General features: G+C 41.2%; 1 protein-coding gene across 2 annotated transcripts in view; it reads right to left on the bottom strand.

Annotated features, from left to right (window-relative positions):
- Positions 1-18,864, bottom strand: part of LAMA5 (laminin subunit alpha 5) — a 105,956-nt gene that overhangs the window by 16,042 nt on the left and 71,050 nt on the right. For both annotated transcript variants that reach the window (XM_075176748.1, XM_075176749.1), the window contains exons 40-64: positions 18,709-18,792; positions 18,179-18,409; positions 15,440-15,550; positions 15,232-15,359; positions 15,064-15,144; positions 14,302-14,516; positions 13,595-13,695; positions 13,328-13,508; positions 12,970-13,113; positions 11,564-11,715; positions 11,372-11,482; positions 11,085-11,196; positions 10,476-10,649; positions 9,619-9,815; positions 9,336-9,452; positions 9,065-9,219; positions 8,761-8,902; positions 8,389-8,491; positions 7,595-7,708; positions 6,974-7,153; positions 5,971-6,113; positions 4,861-5,046; positions 4,164-4,300; positions 1,451-1,604; positions 308-441 (exon numbers count right to left, since the gene is read on the bottom strand). In XM_075176748.1, coding sequence (XP_075032849.1) covers positions 308-441; positions 1,451-1,604; positions 4,164-4,300; positions 4,861-5,046; positions 5,971-6,113; positions 6,974-7,153; positions 7,595-7,708; positions 8,389-8,491; positions 8,761-8,902; positions 9,065-9,219; positions 9,336-9,452; positions 9,619-9,815; positions 10,476-10,649; positions 11,085-11,196; positions 11,372-11,482; positions 11,564-11,715; positions 12,970-13,113; positions 13,328-13,508; positions 13,595-13,695; positions 14,302-14,516; positions 15,064-15,144; positions 15,232-15,359; positions 15,440-15,550; positions 18,179-18,409; positions 18,709-18,792 — 3,587 coding nt within the window. The remainder of the gene's footprint in view (positions 1-307; positions 442-1,450; positions 1,605-4,163; positions 4,301-4,860; positions 5,047-5,970; positions 6,114-6,973; positions 7,154-7,594; positions 7,709-8,388; positions 8,492-8,760; positions 8,903-9,064; positions 9,220-9,335; positions 9,453-9,618; positions 9,816-10,475; positions 10,650-11,084; positions 11,197-11,371; positions 11,483-11,563; positions 11,716-12,969; positions 13,114-13,327; positions 13,509-13,594; positions 13,696-14,301; positions 14,517-15,063; positions 15,145-15,231; positions 15,360-15,439; positions 15,551-18,178; positions 18,410-18,708; positions 18,793-18,864) is intronic.

Here is an 18,864-nt window from a genome sequence, read left to right as displayed (position 1 = left end):
GGTGAAGCTGGGTCGTCCGGGTCTCAGTTAGTATCCTTCCTTGAGCCTCTTTGACTCTAATATCAGCACTGTGTGTAGACCTCACAACAGGATTGCGTGTGGTGGAGAAGTCCTGCCTATGAACATAAAAGTCTATACTGGAAAATAAAACAACATCGCTTAGCCAATAGCAATACCTACAGAATAGTAGGGGGAGTGCATCTCCATAAAAATGCTTACAGTTTCCCAATATCTTTTAGAAGAGGCAATTAATGGCAAAGGAAAGGTAACAATTTTGAGGACCACAGTCTAATATCTAGAAATATACCTTGCACAGGGCTTATCTTTTGCAGTGTCCAGTTTGAAAGTTTTCTCAAAGTCGTACAGACTGATCGGTTTTTCATTTAAAGTGTCCATTTCGATGCAACCTTTGAAGTTGGGATAACTAAGTGATGCGGGAGGCTGAAATTAGATTAGTGGAGAAGATATATTCCAAATTAAAAATTGCCATTCAAAGTGTTAGCTCTTCAACTAAAATGTGGTCTACTCTGTGGTACTACCTGGAGTTAAATATACTGTACTTTATTAATTTCACTCTGAAATGTGCTATGATTACTACAGCCAAGAATTATTGGTAATGAATCATATTACACTATAATCACAGAGTATGCAGAGCATCTACTGCATTAATAATCTGCTTTACCACATAATACCACAATTTAGCAGAGTTCTCACTGCAGCCAGATTTTCTGGGTAATAATCTGCTTTACCACATAATACCACAATTTAGCAGAGTTCTCACTGCAGCCAGGGATTCTGGGTAATAATCTGCTTTACCACAATATATCAGAGCTCACTGCAGCCAGGGATTCTGGGTAATAATATGTTTTACCCCATAATTTCACAAAGTAGAGTCTACTGCAGTCAGAGATTGACTCATAATCGCATATATAAAAGTATTAAATAGGGACACTGCAGCCATTGATTCTAAAGAATTATCTATTTTACCCCTTAGTAACACAATCCATCAATAATTCACTGCAGCACAGGGCTTTATGTAATAATTTTTCTTTACATATTATATACGCAGTATATGTGGGTCCAACAATGCAGCCAGGGTTTTTGGGTAATAATCTTTATTATATTGAACTATAGCATACAGTGGTGACGTGGTTAGCCATAGTGCGTCACAGGAGAGCCAAGGCACTAGCTGCGTACAGTTTGCATGTTCTCCTAGTGTGTGCGTGTGTTTGTGGACTGATGTAAATGACTTAATATTCTCTATAAAGCGCTGCATAAAATAGTTGGTAGTAAAGGTAAGGATGAATTTCAAATTATTTACCTTGTTCAATAATTTAAACTTGAGCTTCAAATCTCACCACACTGTGAGAGCCGTACAAGATATGACAACAATATCTGTGATCTCTGGTTTGTGAGGTGTATATAAACCAGTGTGGGCATGTGAATGTACCTTGAATCCTGCAGGGTAGCCCCCTACGTAGATCACCACTTTCTGGGGGTCCAGGTTGAGTAGACCCTGCTCGCCCTGGGCCGTGCTGTCTCCTTTGATCTCGTGTAAGCCGTCCTTTGTTACAAAAATGGACATCTGGCCGTACTGTAGAATCCTGTCAGGAAAGAACAAACAGAGAGATAAGGACAGGGACACAACAAAGGCAGGAATCCCCAGCAGAACACAAGCTTTCAGTGCTGATAAGACTCACTCTGCTTAGTCTGATTTCTATCCTCTGCTAACAAAACTCAGGTCATTATTATCATTTGTTCTAGTCTTAAATCATTTTGTTTTACGTTTTTATTTGTATACTCCGTCAAGCCAGTGACATTTTCCACAAAGTAGTGGGAGGAGACAGATTAATGAGGCATTCTAGTAGTTGCCACTAAGCATCATGGAACAAATTAAAACAAGAAAACAACTTATATAACACACAATGAAGTGCTTATTTTCCCCATTATTCATTGACCTCTCCACACAGTTATGTTTCCCCACTGTTACTTGCATACAGTGGGGGCAGTCTTTTTATGAACTGAACCAATATTAATGGGAAAGCAGAACATTAACTCACTAAGAGCTAGTGACATCACTAAGGCACAATGGAGGCAGCCATTTTGTGGGCTGGACCACTATGTACCAGAAGGCATCATCAGTGACATCACTGGTTCTTAAGGCTCTACTGTCCAGCTCAGAAAATTACTGTCTCCATACTGTGTAGCAATCAGGTTACTGAAAAGTAAATTACCTGGTAAAATTATATATATTGTATAAGTTTGTTTTTTGGCGAGTAATAGAAGGATTCTGTCTTAACAGGTCAAATGTTACTACAAGGTCAAGCAAGAGTTCTACTTTCTTTTTGGCCTGAGTGTCAAGGTTCATTTGCGGTCTAATGATAACATCTAAAACGTATATCTATAGGCATTAAGTTACAGGTGTGTTTCAACAATAGTACAATGCATGTAAATGGGACTGACAACTGAACCTGGAGTTTCCAATGTCAGCAGACCAACTTGTGATTTTACATGCTTAGGCTGTGTTTCAGTGACAATTTATTTTTTGAATGCCTCCTGCACCATTCAATGAGTATAACACACCTTAAAGGGCAATGTAGTGTCCTCCAGAATCCTCCTGAACACAAGTGATAACGCTAGTTTACAACGACATATCAAACTTGAGTCTGATAATGATTTTCAATGAAACTCAAATATCAGTGGGTACTTAGCCTAAAGCTATATGGTAGCTGCTACTCCCAATAATAAATTACAATATATAAAACATTATGGAGGGGAGAGATTCCTTTGCTAGCAATGTCCCATCAGAGCGTGGCGTGATAAGCTTCTGCATGTTAGAGGTGTGAGCAAAAATCAGCAATGTTTTGCTTACCATAATACCTGGAAGTGCGAGCAGGTACACCTCACGTAAGGCTCCCACGGGGCTTTGCACTGAATTAAGTTACCCCCTATGTGTCAATGGTGTCACTAATTCCCAGTGAATTGATACACCGGGTATCCGACTGCCTCTTTGCCATCTCCTCCTGGATGTCCGAGCGCTTTCTCAAAATCAATATCTCTAAAACTGAACTCATTGTCTTTCCTCCGTCCAGACTCCCATCCCACGATGACCTCTCTATTGTCGTGAACAACACCACCATCTCCTCTGTCACCCAACTTCGCTGCCTGGGTGTCACCCTTGACTTCTTTCTCTCTTTTGCCCCCCACATTCATTCCCTTGCCCAAGCTTGTCGCTTCCAACTACGCAACATGACCCGCATCCGTCCTTTTCTCTCTCAGGATGCCACCAAAACTGTCATCCACGCACTCATCATCTCCCGCCTTGATTATTGTAACCTCCTCCTCACTGGCCTCCCCCACTCCCGTCTCTCCCCCCTCCGCTCTATACTCAATGCGGCCGCAAGACTCATCTTCCTCTCACGCCGATTCTCCTCTGCCTTCCCTCTCTGTCTTGCCTTACACTGGCTCCCCTTCCCCTACAGAATTCTTTTCAAACTCCTCACCACCACTTACAAGGCTCTCTCCAACTCTACTGCCCCTTATATCTCTAATCTCCTCTCCATTCACACTCCTGCCCGCTCCCTGCGCTCGGCCAACGACCGCTGCCTCTCCTCCACCCTTATCACCTCTTCCCACTCCAGAATCCAAGACTTTTCCCGTGCAGCCCCCCTTCTCTGGAACCACCTCCCTCGTTCCATCCGTTTCTCTCCTACTCTGTGCTCCTTCAAACGTGCACTCAAAACTCACCTCTTCCTCAAAGCCTACCAACCATCTACTTAACCCCCATCTCCTCTTGCCTCAACTGGCTCCTCTTGTGCCTGGTCTGTTTACCCTCCCTTAGGATGTAAGCTCGTATGAGCAGGGCCCCCTTCCCTCCTGTCTCCATACCTGTTCTTCAGCTCCATTTTTACTGCATATGACTAGACGGAGTTTCTGAAGTATTGGTACTTTTTGTTCATTGTTCTGTATGGTTTCACCCTGTATAGTCTACTGTTAGTACTGTGTGCGGCGCTGCGGATACCTTGTGGCGCCTAACAAATAAATGATAATAATAATAATAATACTACCAAGTGTACATCCTATAAAATGGCTGCCTCCACTGTGTTTGGGTGCTTTAAATATTTCAAGTATACACAATAAACACAAGTACAGAATATGCTCACCTTTCAATGACAACAGTGACAAACTGCTCTTTAATGTCCTCGTTAGCAGACAGGTAGGTTGGTTCCTGGTCTCCCAGTCGATAGACACACTGCAATCTGTTGCCTCTCAGGATCAAGCCAAAGTAATCCCCTTGACCCTGTGGAACAAGTCCTGAGATGTTAACATTATTAAAGGGAAAATATTCATCTTTATCTTAGTGGGTGGAGTCTCTCAGGTGAATCAAGGGTAAATTTCAGATATTAAATGTACTGTTATTCCTGCATGATCCCATAAGAATTACTCCTGGATAAACCCATGTAACACGACAAACATCACCCCCTTCAGATTTCTTTCCCACGAGCCTTTATAACCACACAATCGGGGGAAAGGAGACAGTAATGTATTGCCGACTCATCAAATGTAACCCTCAGAATGGAAGCAGACATTTTGTGCATTGTGACATTACAACCATGTTCAATAGAGTTACAATAGTGTTTCAAGTGATTCTAGTCATTGATAGGCTGCATTCTCACCAATATTCCTTCAGCCCACAAATGGCTGCCTCCGTTTACACAAATAAATAGCACTAAACACCATATATATCTTTTATGTAGTAATTAAAGGATAATTGAGATAAATAAAACAATATTGTCAAGACAACCACGATGATTGTTCAATTATAACCCTTTCACGAAACACTATTTGCATCATCCTTACATCCTTGTGTCCGAGGAACATCACAAACTGCATCTGCTCAGAGTCAACTTGTCGCTTCTTTTTGTTCTGTGGGTTGGAGTTCTGGATGTGCAATTTGAGAGAGGTGTAGGCTGCCAGATCCTGCAGATTACTTGGGGTCCGTAGCTGAACCCAAGAACTTCCATTAAATTTCACAGGCACTCTAACCTGAAAGACAAAAGAAGGAGGAGCGAATGAGGAGGAGCCAGAGATTAGGGGGTGGTAAATTATTTAATTATCTTCTAAAACATCACATTTTTTTTTAATAAAGCTCACATTAATGTTCTATCAATCTTGTTATAAACTGTGGATACAAAATGTGTGATAACATCAGGGCCGGATTTACCATTAGCCAAACTAGGCAATTGCCTAGGGCCCAGTGGTTCTCAGAGGGCCCTCCCAGGGCTAGTGGTGAGACCAACCTTTAAAAATGGGCCGCTACTTATGGGCCAGTGCTATATGCTTGCACCCCCGGGCTAAAGTCTTCCAGCCAGCCCCTAAATAGGGGTATATGTTATGCTAAAAAACTATAGTGCTATGGATTTTTTCAGGGAGGGGGCCCCAAACCAGTATCTTGCATAGGGCCCCATGTGGTCTAAATCCGGCTCTAGATAACATAATTAAACAAGATAACTCTCCCCAAAACATAATATTTTTTTAGTGTGGTTTTAACCAAGTACTGTTATATAAGGTCCTAATTACCTGGGATGTAGCAATCTTCCAAACTGGAAGGTTCTCCTGACAAATCCAACCAACCAGTTCTCACTCTTAATACCAATTGCCATTTCAAATAGGCAATGGTGTTGTGATACCCTGCTCCATGAACTTATCATTCACGCACAAGGGGAGATCTCAGGGAGGGACATTGACAACTCTGCTGAGTATGTGAATCAGGTTTGTCTTAGTAGCAGAGAAAAGAGCAGTGCTGGACTGTTGGTGCTCCAAGGGAGACCCACCAGGTCAGAAGACCACTGTACAGTTAAATAAGACTTTGTCATTATCCTTAATGGCACAAAAGATCACACAATATCATTATTAAATATGTTTTGCAGACGGAGAATTACTACCACAATCTGTCCCGGCCCTACACACCTTGCTGGCGGCATCTCTGGCCTGCGAGATCAGCTGCCGTATGCGGTGGATACTGTCAGAGATGGAACCGTTGTTGCCCTGGCGACCCTCTAGTCTGTTGAGTTTATCCAGAAGCAGTGGAATGGTGTTTTCCAAATTGGTGACTTGGTGAGACAAAGAGAGAAAAGTTAAACTGATGTATCAAGATCCTAAAATTTGTTTGAAGCAGGACTAAGATGTAAAGCTGGTGAGCAATCTGCCTAAACAGATATAACGAGATGCTAGAATCACCATATCCTAAAATTGTCTGAATTAGATGAGATCCAGCCATTTATTACAGATTACATCGGGGCCTGTCAGGGGGTCAGAAGATAACTGCACATACTGATTTGAGGCTACATAACTCTAGCATGACAGAACAGTGCAACTTTTCAGGGGGCTCCTCCACTCTTCTTGCACACCTGAGAAAGAGGAAGGGAAGGGAAGGGGAGAGAGGCTTTCCTCCCCCTCTCCCAGACACATTGTGCTGTTCTGTTATGCTTTATTATAAAGCAGCTCAGGTGAGCATTTAAGACTTTATTTTAGACCATCTTTCTGGTGTATTGCCTCAAATCAATAACTGAATGGCTCGCAGTCGTAACAGGAACAGAGGAAACCGTTGGTCTGTGAGTGCCGCCAACCACTAAAGTAAAGGAGTAAGGATTTAGTCTTGTTTATATACAGATTGCACACGCTGACAGAGGTAATCTTATAACCACATCTTCCAACATGTCCGATAATAATCCGACTGATTACAATCATATTATTCGGCAATGGCCTCACTGTGGCACCAAATTAAAAGCTTTAGGAGAAAACTATAAATTAAACCAAAGTATGCCATCGGTATAACTCGGTTATTTGTTAGCATGAAGCAAATAACTAAATTGTGCAGTGAGTAACCAATCAGATATTGGTTTCATTAGTGTACAAAGTGATATCTGATTGGCTGTTTCTTGCAGCATTGGAATCACAATGTGTTACTTACCAGAAGATTTCGTCTCTTCTACTGCCCTGTTCACATCTTCATTCTGCATGTTCCCATACTTATTCTTCCACAGCTCCAAGTTCTTCTTGATGTCAGTCAATGTAGCTTGCACTCTGGTGGCCGTGTCGTTAGCCTCGGCGGCTTTGAATTTGGCACTTGTTATGTCATCTGTAACATTATCTGTAACATACCAAACAAGTGGTTAAATCATAGTTCTACATACGGAGACCGTGCATAGCCTTCCACGTAAAGCATATATAATATTCTCATCTATGCTATGTGTATTGCTTTTTACTGTACATAAATCACTGGAAGTTAGGGAAAAAAATAAAACAAATGGCAGTTCCACTAGTCACCAACTAGCGGCTCTGTGACTTGGCAAGTCAGCAGGCTGCATTTATACAGAACTTGGGTAACTTTTAATATCCTTACAATTTGCATACATGATTTCTTATAGTACATGTGATATTAAAGAAATGTTTCATTAGAAGTGCAATCCGATTTACACAAATATTACTGTCACTTAAGTGCTATAAATATGGATTAAAAATATTGTCCGTTTCTTGGCTGAAAGGAGTCTCTCAAATTCTGCTGACATGGTAACAAATTTAGAGGTTTTACCTCGTGTCATGCCGATTTTGTCGTTGGCAGATTTCAACTCAGATTGGAGTTTATTTTTCTTTGTGTTGCTGTCCTGAAGCTTCTTTTTTGCATCCTGAAGTTTTTTCAGGACGTCTGTGGAAAAAGGATGTCAACGTGTCTCATTAAGACATTTACATATGCACTCCACTAAATAAAATGAGAAGCAATCATATGATAGGTATTGAATGGCAATTAGAACACACTTCACAACTTATCCACTGGGTGGCACTCTACCAAGTTAATATTTGAATGTTTATATCTCCGGTTCCATCGCATGCGAAGGAAACATCATTTTTCATTTTCAGGTCGCCACAGAATCCATAGCGAAGGAGAGTCATTTTACAAATATGACAAGCATGTTACACATAGGAATGTACATGAATATAATAAATATAATAACAGATCCATGAGTAAACTTATGCATAACAACATATATATGGATACTCATGACCGAGTAATTACAGTTAGCACGAGTACAGGTACAAATGACACGCAGGTTAGTGAACAAACAGAAGATTTAACTTAAGACATGACATCTGGCTTGTACGAGGTGGACAGACAAGAGACACAGTAGAGAGGACCTCTGACCTGGAGAGCTTACATTCTAGAGCAAGCATGCAGAGAAATGAAAAGTTTTTGGTGCAAAATACACTATGCATTAAAAAAAAAGAATAAACCTTGCTTATATTCACAATGGGAAAACAACATGATATCAATATTTGATATGCACCCTCTATGTAAGTGATCCCCCACAAGGTTATCACTGAGCTCACCTCCGTCCAGTTCATTCTGGGCAGCTTTGGCTCTTTCTTCCAACTTTGAACTGTTGTCCTTTAATTCTTTCCCCTTCTTCCCAAGCTCCTGGGAAACCACATTCTGTTGATAGACAAGGAGAGGCTCAGTATGGACAGCTTACAATAAACGGACATTATCACCTCGCTATTTCATCTGTCTGTTAGCTGATGTGTCTAAAGATGGTCGTGGATTTTCCACTTACAATTAACCAGTGAATAGAGGAAAAGTAGTAGCTTTCTAGCAATGTACATGGAGAAATGGGATTATTTGCCACAAAGTACAGGTGGGTCTTTCCAGTCCAACGCCAGCACAGATGGGCCACCGCCAGACATCTGGGACACTCCACCCACCTTAAGTGCTTCTCCAGCTGCTCGATTGGCTTCTTTTGCTGCCTTCTCAGCTTGTTTGATGCCATCAATAATACTGGAGTATGCATTGGAGGCATTAATGGCTTTCTGGATAAATACGTCTTGATTAGAGTCCCCAATTGCACTAAAATTGAATAAAAATTATAAAAAGGAATTAAGATATTTTATGAAAACAATGGATTTACCTACAAAAGAGGCACCAGTTATGTTGCAGACATAGATCATGTCCAAACCAGTTTACCAGTGTGTAGATTCAGCTAGACACACACTGTTATACGTTTCTCACCTGAACAAGTTCTTTGCCACCTGACTTAAAAGCTTTGCATGCTCCTCAGCCTGTTCCACAATGGATAACTTGTTGCTTGCAGGAGAGAACTTCTTCACTTTGTCCATTATTGGAACTCGGGCTCCATCCAGCCCAGCCGCCAACTTCTCATATTCCTGGTAAATAAAAAAATAAGCTTATGACTTAAATGGTGCTGGGTTGTGTGTGGCCTGGTTTGGTTCCTTCAGAGCCACATGCATTAGTTCATTGCTATGTAAGTGTGATATTGTACCTCTTTCATGTTTTCTATCATTTGCAGGAAGTCAGAAACCTGAACCAGAGCATCTTCTGCCATCTTTAAGGCTCCCACCAATTCTCCATGTTGTGCCTCCAAGTCATTGATCTTCAGCTGTGACAATAAAATGTAAAAGTCTATTTAGTAACATATTGTCTATGACTGTTTGTACATTCAAAGAAAGAGCAATATTAAAACCAACATTCTGGAATTTTGAAAGATGTACAATTGCTTCTCACTATTGTTGTGGTTTTTGGAAAGTGGAGTTCAAGACTTCTACCTTGTTCTCCTCCAGATTGTTGTAGTTAAGGCTGTTGAGACCCTCTGCCTCTATGGTCTTATTCACTGCTTCGTTCATAGCGTCCCGCAGATCCATCACCTCAGAGCTATAAGTGTCCAACCGCTTCCTGATATCACTCAGCAAGTCCTGGTTGGCCTTAAGACTGGTTAGCAACTCTGTTTTCACACGATCCAGCACTGGATTAAGAGGTTAACAACATTAACATCAATGCAGATCAATCTTACACAGGACATAGAACCTCAACCTGGACGGACAAAAATCTTTCTAGTCTAACAACTTGTACTTCAAATCCTCAGCTGTCAAACTCAATGTAAAAGTCTCATTAGGTAAGGTAAGTATTTACAAACGAAAACTAATGTGTTCAACAAATGTCGGCATAATACAATTTAATGACATCGTTCGTGCAAAAATATGAAAAGATTTTAAAAAGTTAGACTGGGATCTCAGTTTCGTAAGACCAAACCAGAATTACCTGCGAGACATATGAAGTAAGTGCCTAGGGTTGGAACTATTAAGGGACCTGGAGGCAGAATGGACAACTAGAAATGGCTTTGTGTTTGCACTGAGGGGTTTAGCTACTTTCAGACATCTCTTTGTTATTTTACGACAATGACTCACTCTACGTTGATTTCACATTACATGGACAGGTCTACAATGATATGAAAAGGCTGGTGGATGTTAAAACGCAAATAGTCATAATATTTAAGCCAAACTTTTAATATGCTTGGATGTCTGGCTGGCTTTTGGAGCACATACTAACTAATGTATGTGAGAAAACTGTAGTCCCAGAAAATAGTATTTGAATCAGCTCAGCCTGAAACCTCTCTAGAACTTACACTTTTTAGCGTCTTCGTGTTCCTTCGTCGCCAGACCCTTGGGGTGTTTGAAATCCTTCTCTCTCATCTCTCTTAGCATCCGCTCCACCTCGGTCACAATCCTTCGGAACTCCTCTGTGGATGTCACGTTACTGGTGTTTGAGGAGCCAATCTTGCTCAGTTGATTGATCAGCCCTGATGGCGAAGCAGGTAAATATAACAGCTAGAATCCTGCGGCTGACACAACGCATGTAGAACTCATAACAAGCTGTTTTAATATTGAGTTTCACATTAAGGATAATTAAAGGCTTTGTCTAGATAGAGATGATTTTGATTTATCGTCTTATATATGCCCTCCTGTATTGGTCACTAAATACATTGCTTTTTTATAGTAAAACATCACAGTGTGTTATTTAGGTGTGTAGCCCCAGGATATGACACTGCTCTGTGCTGTGTTTTCTGGATACATCTGTATCCAGATAGCAGCTTCATATCATACCCCAGGGTAACAAAAATAAACAAGGTTGCTTGATAATATAAAGAATTGAGTGAAAGGCAGAGAGGGAAGCAGAATCCGTGACAGTGGTTATAAAACAAGGAATCTGTTTTACATAGCACAAAACTTCTCACCCAAAGAAACGTTGTACAGAGACTGTACTTGTCTCGTCAGGTCTACGGCCCTCTGACTGGTGTCTCTGGTCGCCTTCTGCACATTGGCAGCTGTTCTGTTGGTTGTATTCACCTGAAAAAGAACAATTAGTGTTAGCTCATCAAATATTCAAGGGAATCCAGCCTGTCCATCACCATCACTATATTGATAGGCTGTTCAGCCTATGGAATGGCTGCCACATTAAGAAATGAAGTACATTATTGTAGATAGGTGGATCACACTCCCCTGCGGAGGAAGCGCGACTTACCTTATCCTGCAGTGCATCAAAGTCCTGTGCGAGACTGAAACTCTCATCTTCCAGATCATCAGCTTTATCTTTTATGCCATTAACAGAACTTTGATACTGGAGCCAGAGATCCTGTAAATATCAGACATAATATAAATAAATCAGCAACAAAATAATTTAGCCACTCAACATCAGGGTCTAGATCTCACTTACTGTCAGGTTTGCAATTGAGGCATTGAGGCTGCTGAGACGAGTCCAGGCGATGGAACTGATACTTAGGTTGGTGAGTTGGTCCCTGACACTTGGGAGGAAGTCTCCCATCCGCTGCAAATCCTCCAGTAAAGTCACCACGCAGCTGTCACAGGCTGCACAGAGTAATTGCCAGCAGTTAATCACCACAAGAAGACCGATGAAGATACGAACTGTAAGCTTCTTTACATCTACATTTATTATGACTGATGATTCCTCGCAAGTCATGGGCTTACATACAAAGCAATACAATGAAGGTTTGTATCATAAGCAATTGGGAGCAAACAATTGTATTAATATTATCATTCCTGTGACGAAATGTAATATATCTAATGGCTGATTGTTATAGTCTGTTGGATTTATGTATAACACTGTGAATATTTTATGTAACCTTTCAAAGTGTATTTTGTTAACTGACCTGAGTCTGACCTAGGCAAGTGTCAATGGTTTTGTGAAAGTAGCCAGGCCCAGAGACAGATAAAATCTATGAGTAGTTTGTGTATGTAGAGGAGTTAAACTTAGTCAGGCCGAACGAGCAGAGGTGAGAACTCAGGTCTTGTGAAATGCCAGGTATCAGGACATCCATAATTTACTCTGTGTCATTTTGGGCATCCATCTAACTTAAAATTCCTAAGGTGGGAGGGTGAAGAGCCAACAAGAAATGGTTTAAAAATCATTTGTATCAGTAGTACAGTGTTCATTTCTTTGAGGGGGTCTATCAAGACTGACATGTGCCATTCTTCTCAATGTGTACTCCTCACATGCCAATTCCTGAACTTGTAAGTAAGGAATCTGGTTTGTATTTCCTATTTTATTTTTGTGCAATTTATTGTATGTCTGTTTATTACCATTTTGTAAATTAAAGCTTTGGAAATATTTTTCAGATTAAACATATTTTAATCTAGGGTATTCTCCGTGATTCTTTTTGAATTTACGAAGCCCAGGGAGGCTCATGCTACATGTGTATGTCATTTAAGTGTGGAACATTAATAAGTGGTTCTGGTGAACGTAAGGACACCATAATAAATCCTTTGTGGTGGCAGATAAGATGTATTCATTGCTAGGTGACGAAGGTGACGCCAGTCACGACCAGCTGTTCACATTGCTGCATCTGGGACAGGCTGGGGTGTTCCTGACAATTCCCAACAATAATCATGAGATGGTTTTACAAGAAACCTGAAGTAATGAAGAACTAGATTGTAAGATCTTGGAGACAGACATTTATCTTTACTCCTTGCTCAGTTATTGGTCCATAGAATTTTCAGTGTTCAGAGTTTACAGATTAAATTAGTATGTTATACAGAAAAATCTATTGCTCTATATAAAAACATTGTCATAATTGGAGGAGGAAAAAGCACATTAGTACTCACGCTGGCACTTCATAACCTCTGGTCCATGACTGACCGGTATCTCATACGGTCGGCTGCAAGTGTCGCACTGCTTCCCAGTTAGTCCATCACTGCACTGACACTCCCCTGTGCGCGGATCACAGGAGCCCCCTTTACAGCCACACTCTAAAGAATGACATATATAATAAAAGAAATATCAGCAATAATCTACTAAATCTAATACATTTGTCAGGTCAGATAATTACACTACGATGATGGAGGTGACAGAAGATTTGAATATAAAGGAACTGTTCTGGGGTCCAGAAATGTAATTTGACATTGAAAAGAGACAGACAATGATAGAAAGTGGAACCTTTATTGCTTCTATTTCTGCACTTACTTGTGCAACCACTGGGTCCATAACTCCAGTAACCAGGGGCACACTGCTGGCAGCGAGGGCCTGTAACTCCAGGGAAGCAGAGACATTGACCTGTACGGGGATCACATCTTGAACTGGTTGAACCCTCTCCACAGCTACATTTCTGACATCCAGAGCATCCATCATATCCATAATACCCCTCCTAGAAGACAGATATTGAGTGGTAACATTGGGAATTACAGCTGAACTGCAGAGAGACTTTTCTATAATCTTCCTACAGTACATTACCTGGCAGCGGTCACAGTTTGGGCCAGTCACTCCAGGTTTGCAATGACATGTTCCAGATCTTGGGTTACATGTGTCCGTTCCACAAGGAGAGCAGGCACACCCTGCAAAACACAATATTTTATATCCTGAACCAATAGGGGGTAAACAACTTCTCCAAAAATGACTTGCTGGGATCCAAGTCTTGGCAATGCTTTAAGTTAGGGCTCTCATATGTCCCACTTTTCCCAACTAAGGTTCCTACCAGCAATGTTTAACTCATAGTGTTTATGTATCGCAAATCAGACTCCCAATACACCCAAATCAACAGCATAGGTGGGAGTAGGGTCCTAAAAAAGTTTTACCTTATTTAATATGGGGTGGATTTTATGGGCAAATCAAACGTCAGGTCAAATGAGTGTTCCGGTCTATGTAGACAATAACCGATTACATTTTAATCTAATATGTACAATATACCCCCAACTGTCTGGCTCATCACAGGACAGTTAAGATTTCCTGCTGGCAAAAGGATCGTGATCTAATCAAATGTGGGCACTGTCATGGCACACGGGGGATGTGGTCGAGCAGATTACACATATGGTCTCCTTATCACCATAATTGTATGTTAGTTCCCAGAAAGATACTCCAGTACTGCAATTAACCAATCACATCCACTTTCACTCTGTTCTGTATAAAGGCTTCCAGTGAAACAGGCAGAATGGGACACTTACTTGAGCAGTTCTTGGCACCCACTGCATCACCATAGAAACCAGGGGCACACATCTCGCAATGCGGCCCAGCAGTGTTGAACATGCAGCCGGAACATGTGCCGAACAGAGGGTCGCACTCACTGAATAACATGTTCGAGTCTGTGTTCCCATTGCAGTTACATGGCAAACAGGAGCTTCCAATAACCATTGGGTTCCCATAGTAACCAGGGGCGCAGCTTTTTGAGAGGGGAACAAAAAAAGGGTTGGTATTATCATTATGATGTTCAGAAACAGATGAAATAATGACAGATTGTTTTATTTTATCAATCAAAGATATACAAAACTATTGTACATTGCATTGGTATTCTACTTTGGTGAGCATTAATAATGAGAAATATAGGGCGAAATATCATTTTATGAGCACAAAAACATTTATAGATATCTTTTGCTAAAACATAAATAAAAAAGGCATACTACTCCCCTTTAAAAATGCCTTAGAAGGTAGCCCCATGTCTCGGAGCTGCTTTGTATAAAGTGTACTGCAACTTTGAATGACAATTTGACCACTTGGTGGCACTGTTCTATAAAAGTGTATGAATGACACACAATTTGAAACACAAACCAAATGTTTTCTGAAAACATTGTAAACATCTCAAGAGAAATGGCAGCACTTCATAGAAACAGACAATATTATTGACATAACATTTAAGGATTTTTTTTTTATATACTGTTGCAATATTAATAAGTTTGGGTTTGCATTCAGGACTTTTTCTGCACACTCACCGCTCACACTTAGCTCCAGCGTAGCCTGGTCTGCAAAGACACTGAGTGGACGAGCCCCTCTGTACACATCCGATGGCAAAACTGGGGAGACAAATAAAAATGTGGGCTTAAAATGAAGTAAAATCTGGCCACTACCCCTTTTGAACCATAAACTCAGATAATGCTCACTTGTTAGAGGGCACAGAGAGGGGACAGGGGCACGCAACACATTGTAACGATCCCCCCACAGTCCCGTTGGACACAAAGCCATCTTTACATCGCTCACACTGGTCGCCCTCTGTGTTGTGTTGGCATTTCTAGAAAGATAAGACAAGAGATAAATGTCTAGGTACAGGGCTACATAGCTGTGGTTACTGGGGTACACTGTAAAACTTACCACACAGGCACCTGTGCCTGGCAAACACTGGTCAGAGTGGCCACTGCAGTTACAGGGTACGCACTTTCCCAAGAAGAGACCCTTGTCTCGGTAGAAGCCAGGAGCACATTCCTATCACAACAGAGATCAGATGTAAGCGCCTTGCGGAGGGAAGCTCGCAGATAAACAGCTACAACCACTATTGAACTCCTGATGATGTGTCTTATATAAGCCCCATTTTTATCAAGACAACCCTGGTAATTGTGGCTGTACATAAGTACCTTAAGAAGCTTATTTTCCTAGAATTGAGGCGAAATTATGCATTTAGATTAACTGAATAAAGTATGAACAAAAACTTAAAACGATTCTACTCAGTGGTTGAAGTGGGGGTGTCTACACATTTGTACGATGTCTTTAAGCCTTTGGTCACGTTAGCTACACCTGATGAAGCTCACGTAGAGATGGACTGAAGTCTATTTTTTGTGTGTAAGATACACATTTTCCTACTGTGCATTCGCTCCACCCAGAAAAAAGTAGGTCTGTATGTAGACTGTTGCACATCTTACACTTACTACTCCATAGGCTGGGAGAAACAGATTGGGGAGAGAAGGAGCGGGAAAGCATAGGCTGAGCACAGTAAGAGAGTATTAGTGGCAACTCAAGTAGACTTGGACGCAGGCAGACCTGACAGGAGACGTATCTCTTGTGGGTGCTGGAGGGCTGATACATAATTATAATGATGATTATCAGCAGCACTATGTAGCTGCTTCTGATTGGCCGATTGCGTATTGACCCCACCAGCTGATAGTAAATCATTAGCATTGTGGCTACACTGTATGAAGTCATGTCACATTACTTAATTTATATTTCTGTATGAACTACTGCAGAAAAGAAGATTTATATTGGATTTTTTTTTTTTTAAATTCTTTATTTTGGTTGGTCATATAAGCAAATACAGGGAATAAGAGTGTTATTATTGAACAGACGTACAAAAACAGTCAGAACAATTGAATCAACATGTACGTAGAAGCTTATAATGAGACAACCATTTTTACAGTTTTATATGCGGTATCAAATTGTATATAACTGTAGTGAAAGTGTGAAATGTGGGAGTGGGGGGAAGGGAATCAGAAAGGAAGGGGGGGGGGGGAAGACCACAAAGCAGGTATATGAAAGAGCTCAGGGGGTGGAGAGTGTGTAGACGACTCAAGAAGATAAGGGGGCAAAGCGTATAAGGGAGCTGGACTTACCCCACATGGGTCCTTATCACGGGGCTAATTGTTAGGGGGACGCGAGCTTTCCACAAACTGCCAAGGAGCCCAAACCTGGTTAAAAACATGGCCTCTATCATGGAGGTAATAGGTAATCTGTTCCATGGCTGCGACATGCCAGATTTGTTTTTTGAGGGCTGTTAGAGAGGGGGGGGACGTTTTTTTCCAGTTTAGCGCGATAAGGGATTTAGCCGCTGTCAGTATATGTGAGGCTAGTTTTTTGGAAAATTTGTCAAGTTCTGGAGGAGGATAGCATAGTAGAAAGACCCAGGGGTCCTTTGCGACGGGAGCCTCAAATAGAGAGTTTAGAATGCCACAAACCACATCCCAGAAGGAGGAGATAGTTGGGCAGGTCCACCATATATGGAGCATAGTTCCCCTGTGGCCACAACCCCTCCAACAGTAAGGTGAAGAAGAGGGAAACATGCTGTGGAGTCGAGTAGGGGTATAATACCAACGATAATAGATTTTATAAGAGGTTTCTTTAAGTTTGGTGGATATGGAGCTTTTGGCTATCTCCAGTCTCATGTCGTCCCATGCCTCATCGTCCGGAGGGGGGCCTAGATCCTTTTCCCAATCAGCCTCATGTGCCCTCGGAGTAGGAAGGACAGCAGCAATAAATATACCATAAAGTTGGGATATCAAGCCTCTGTCCCTAGGGTGATTTTTACAAAGATCTTCAAAGGGGGTTAAATCTCGCAAAACATAGGTAGGTGGGAGGGATCGCAAAAAATGACTAATTTGGAAAAACTCAAACGGACTAAGTATGCGGGATGGGGAGTGACGTTGGAGTTCTGCCAGTGGGAGCCAGTGGTTTGCTTTAGAGAAGTCTATCGGGAATTTAAGGCCAGCTTTATTCCAAAGACGAGCTCTCGCGGCGGAGAGTCCAGGAGGGAATACAGGGTTGTGCCAAATGGGGGTTAAGGGGGATAATTGTGTGGTTATATTGGATTTTTAAAAGAGAAAGTTTACTTTATTTAAGTCGTATCTGTGTTTTAGTTTGTATGTAATTACATTTTATATAGTACATGACTTTCAAATTTATCAATAAATCTGTCAAGACAATAATTGTTCTTACATATAACACGTCATCACATTATTCTAGTGTGCACAATATAGGGTAATTCAACCTCCCAATTTACTACTAACATTGTCAAACCACATCTCTGCACTATCATGGGGCACAACACACCTGTTACTCCGGATATACACCTGGCACACGTGCTACTGATGTACAGCTGGACGCATGTTGAGATGCATAAAGCTAAACGTATGCATGTAAATGTGCCTTTTCTTGCGTACATTGTTTAACGTGTACATACTGGGCAGAAAATGTGTCCAACCCTACATGAGTTAGGGATTTGCTCTACACTTGACCCAACTCTATGAACTTATGGACCCGAATCCTCTTAAAAATTCCTTGCTAAAATAAGTGTAACTATTGCCTACAAAATACCATCCTAGAAGTTGATGTTGTAGGACGGGTTACCTGACAGGAGTCGCCCCGGTAGTTGGCTGGACACATGCAAAGCTCCACGTTGCTGGCTCTCCCTCCGCTGCCACTCTCCTGTCCAATTTCCAGAACAACTTGGCGCAGAGACACCATGGAGGAGGACTGTGAATTCAGAGCTCGAATCTGCAGCTGCTCCAGGTTTGCTAAAACCATCATGATATCCTCACGAGATACAGGATTATTTGTCCCAATGTGAATAAAGTTACCCTGTATACGATAAATATAATAGGACATTCCAGCATTAAAAGTATAATTAGAATCACAGTTCAGATCTTAAGATTAATAAGAGATTTGAATATGTTCAAATAATAATAATGTATTTCTTTAATGTCTATAAACGAAATCTACTTGTGTTCATAAATAAAAAGTTGAATAATCAGAGAGATTATACAAAACAGTAACATTAAAATCAGACTTGTTAGTAGTAGAGACCTGTTCCTATCTAGCTGTTTAAATGTGTGCTGATAAAATGGGTAGAAACAAAATATTTTAGCCCTTTCAGTAACCTCAAGAAGTTGAATCCAGCCTTGGTGAATGTCTCCTGGTAATGGGTACTTTGTCTCCAGGAATGCAATGCTCATCTGGTTTCCCTGCAGAGATAGAAAATAGATTTCTTCTTACAGTAATGTTCTAACATCAGGAACACAAGAATCCCAGACAAG

The sequence above is a fragment of the Mixophyes fleayi genome, chromosome 6 (genome assembly GCF_038048845.1).
Source record: "Mixophyes fleayi isolate aMixFle1 chromosome 6, aMixFle1.hap1, whole genome shotgun sequence".
Taxonomy (NCBI): domain Eukaryota; kingdom Metazoa; phylum Chordata; class Amphibia; order Anura; family Limnodynastidae; genus Mixophyes; species Mixophyes fleayi.
The sequence above is the reverse complement of the archived record's forward strand: the minus strand, read 5'-3'. Positions and strand labels throughout refer to the sequence as shown.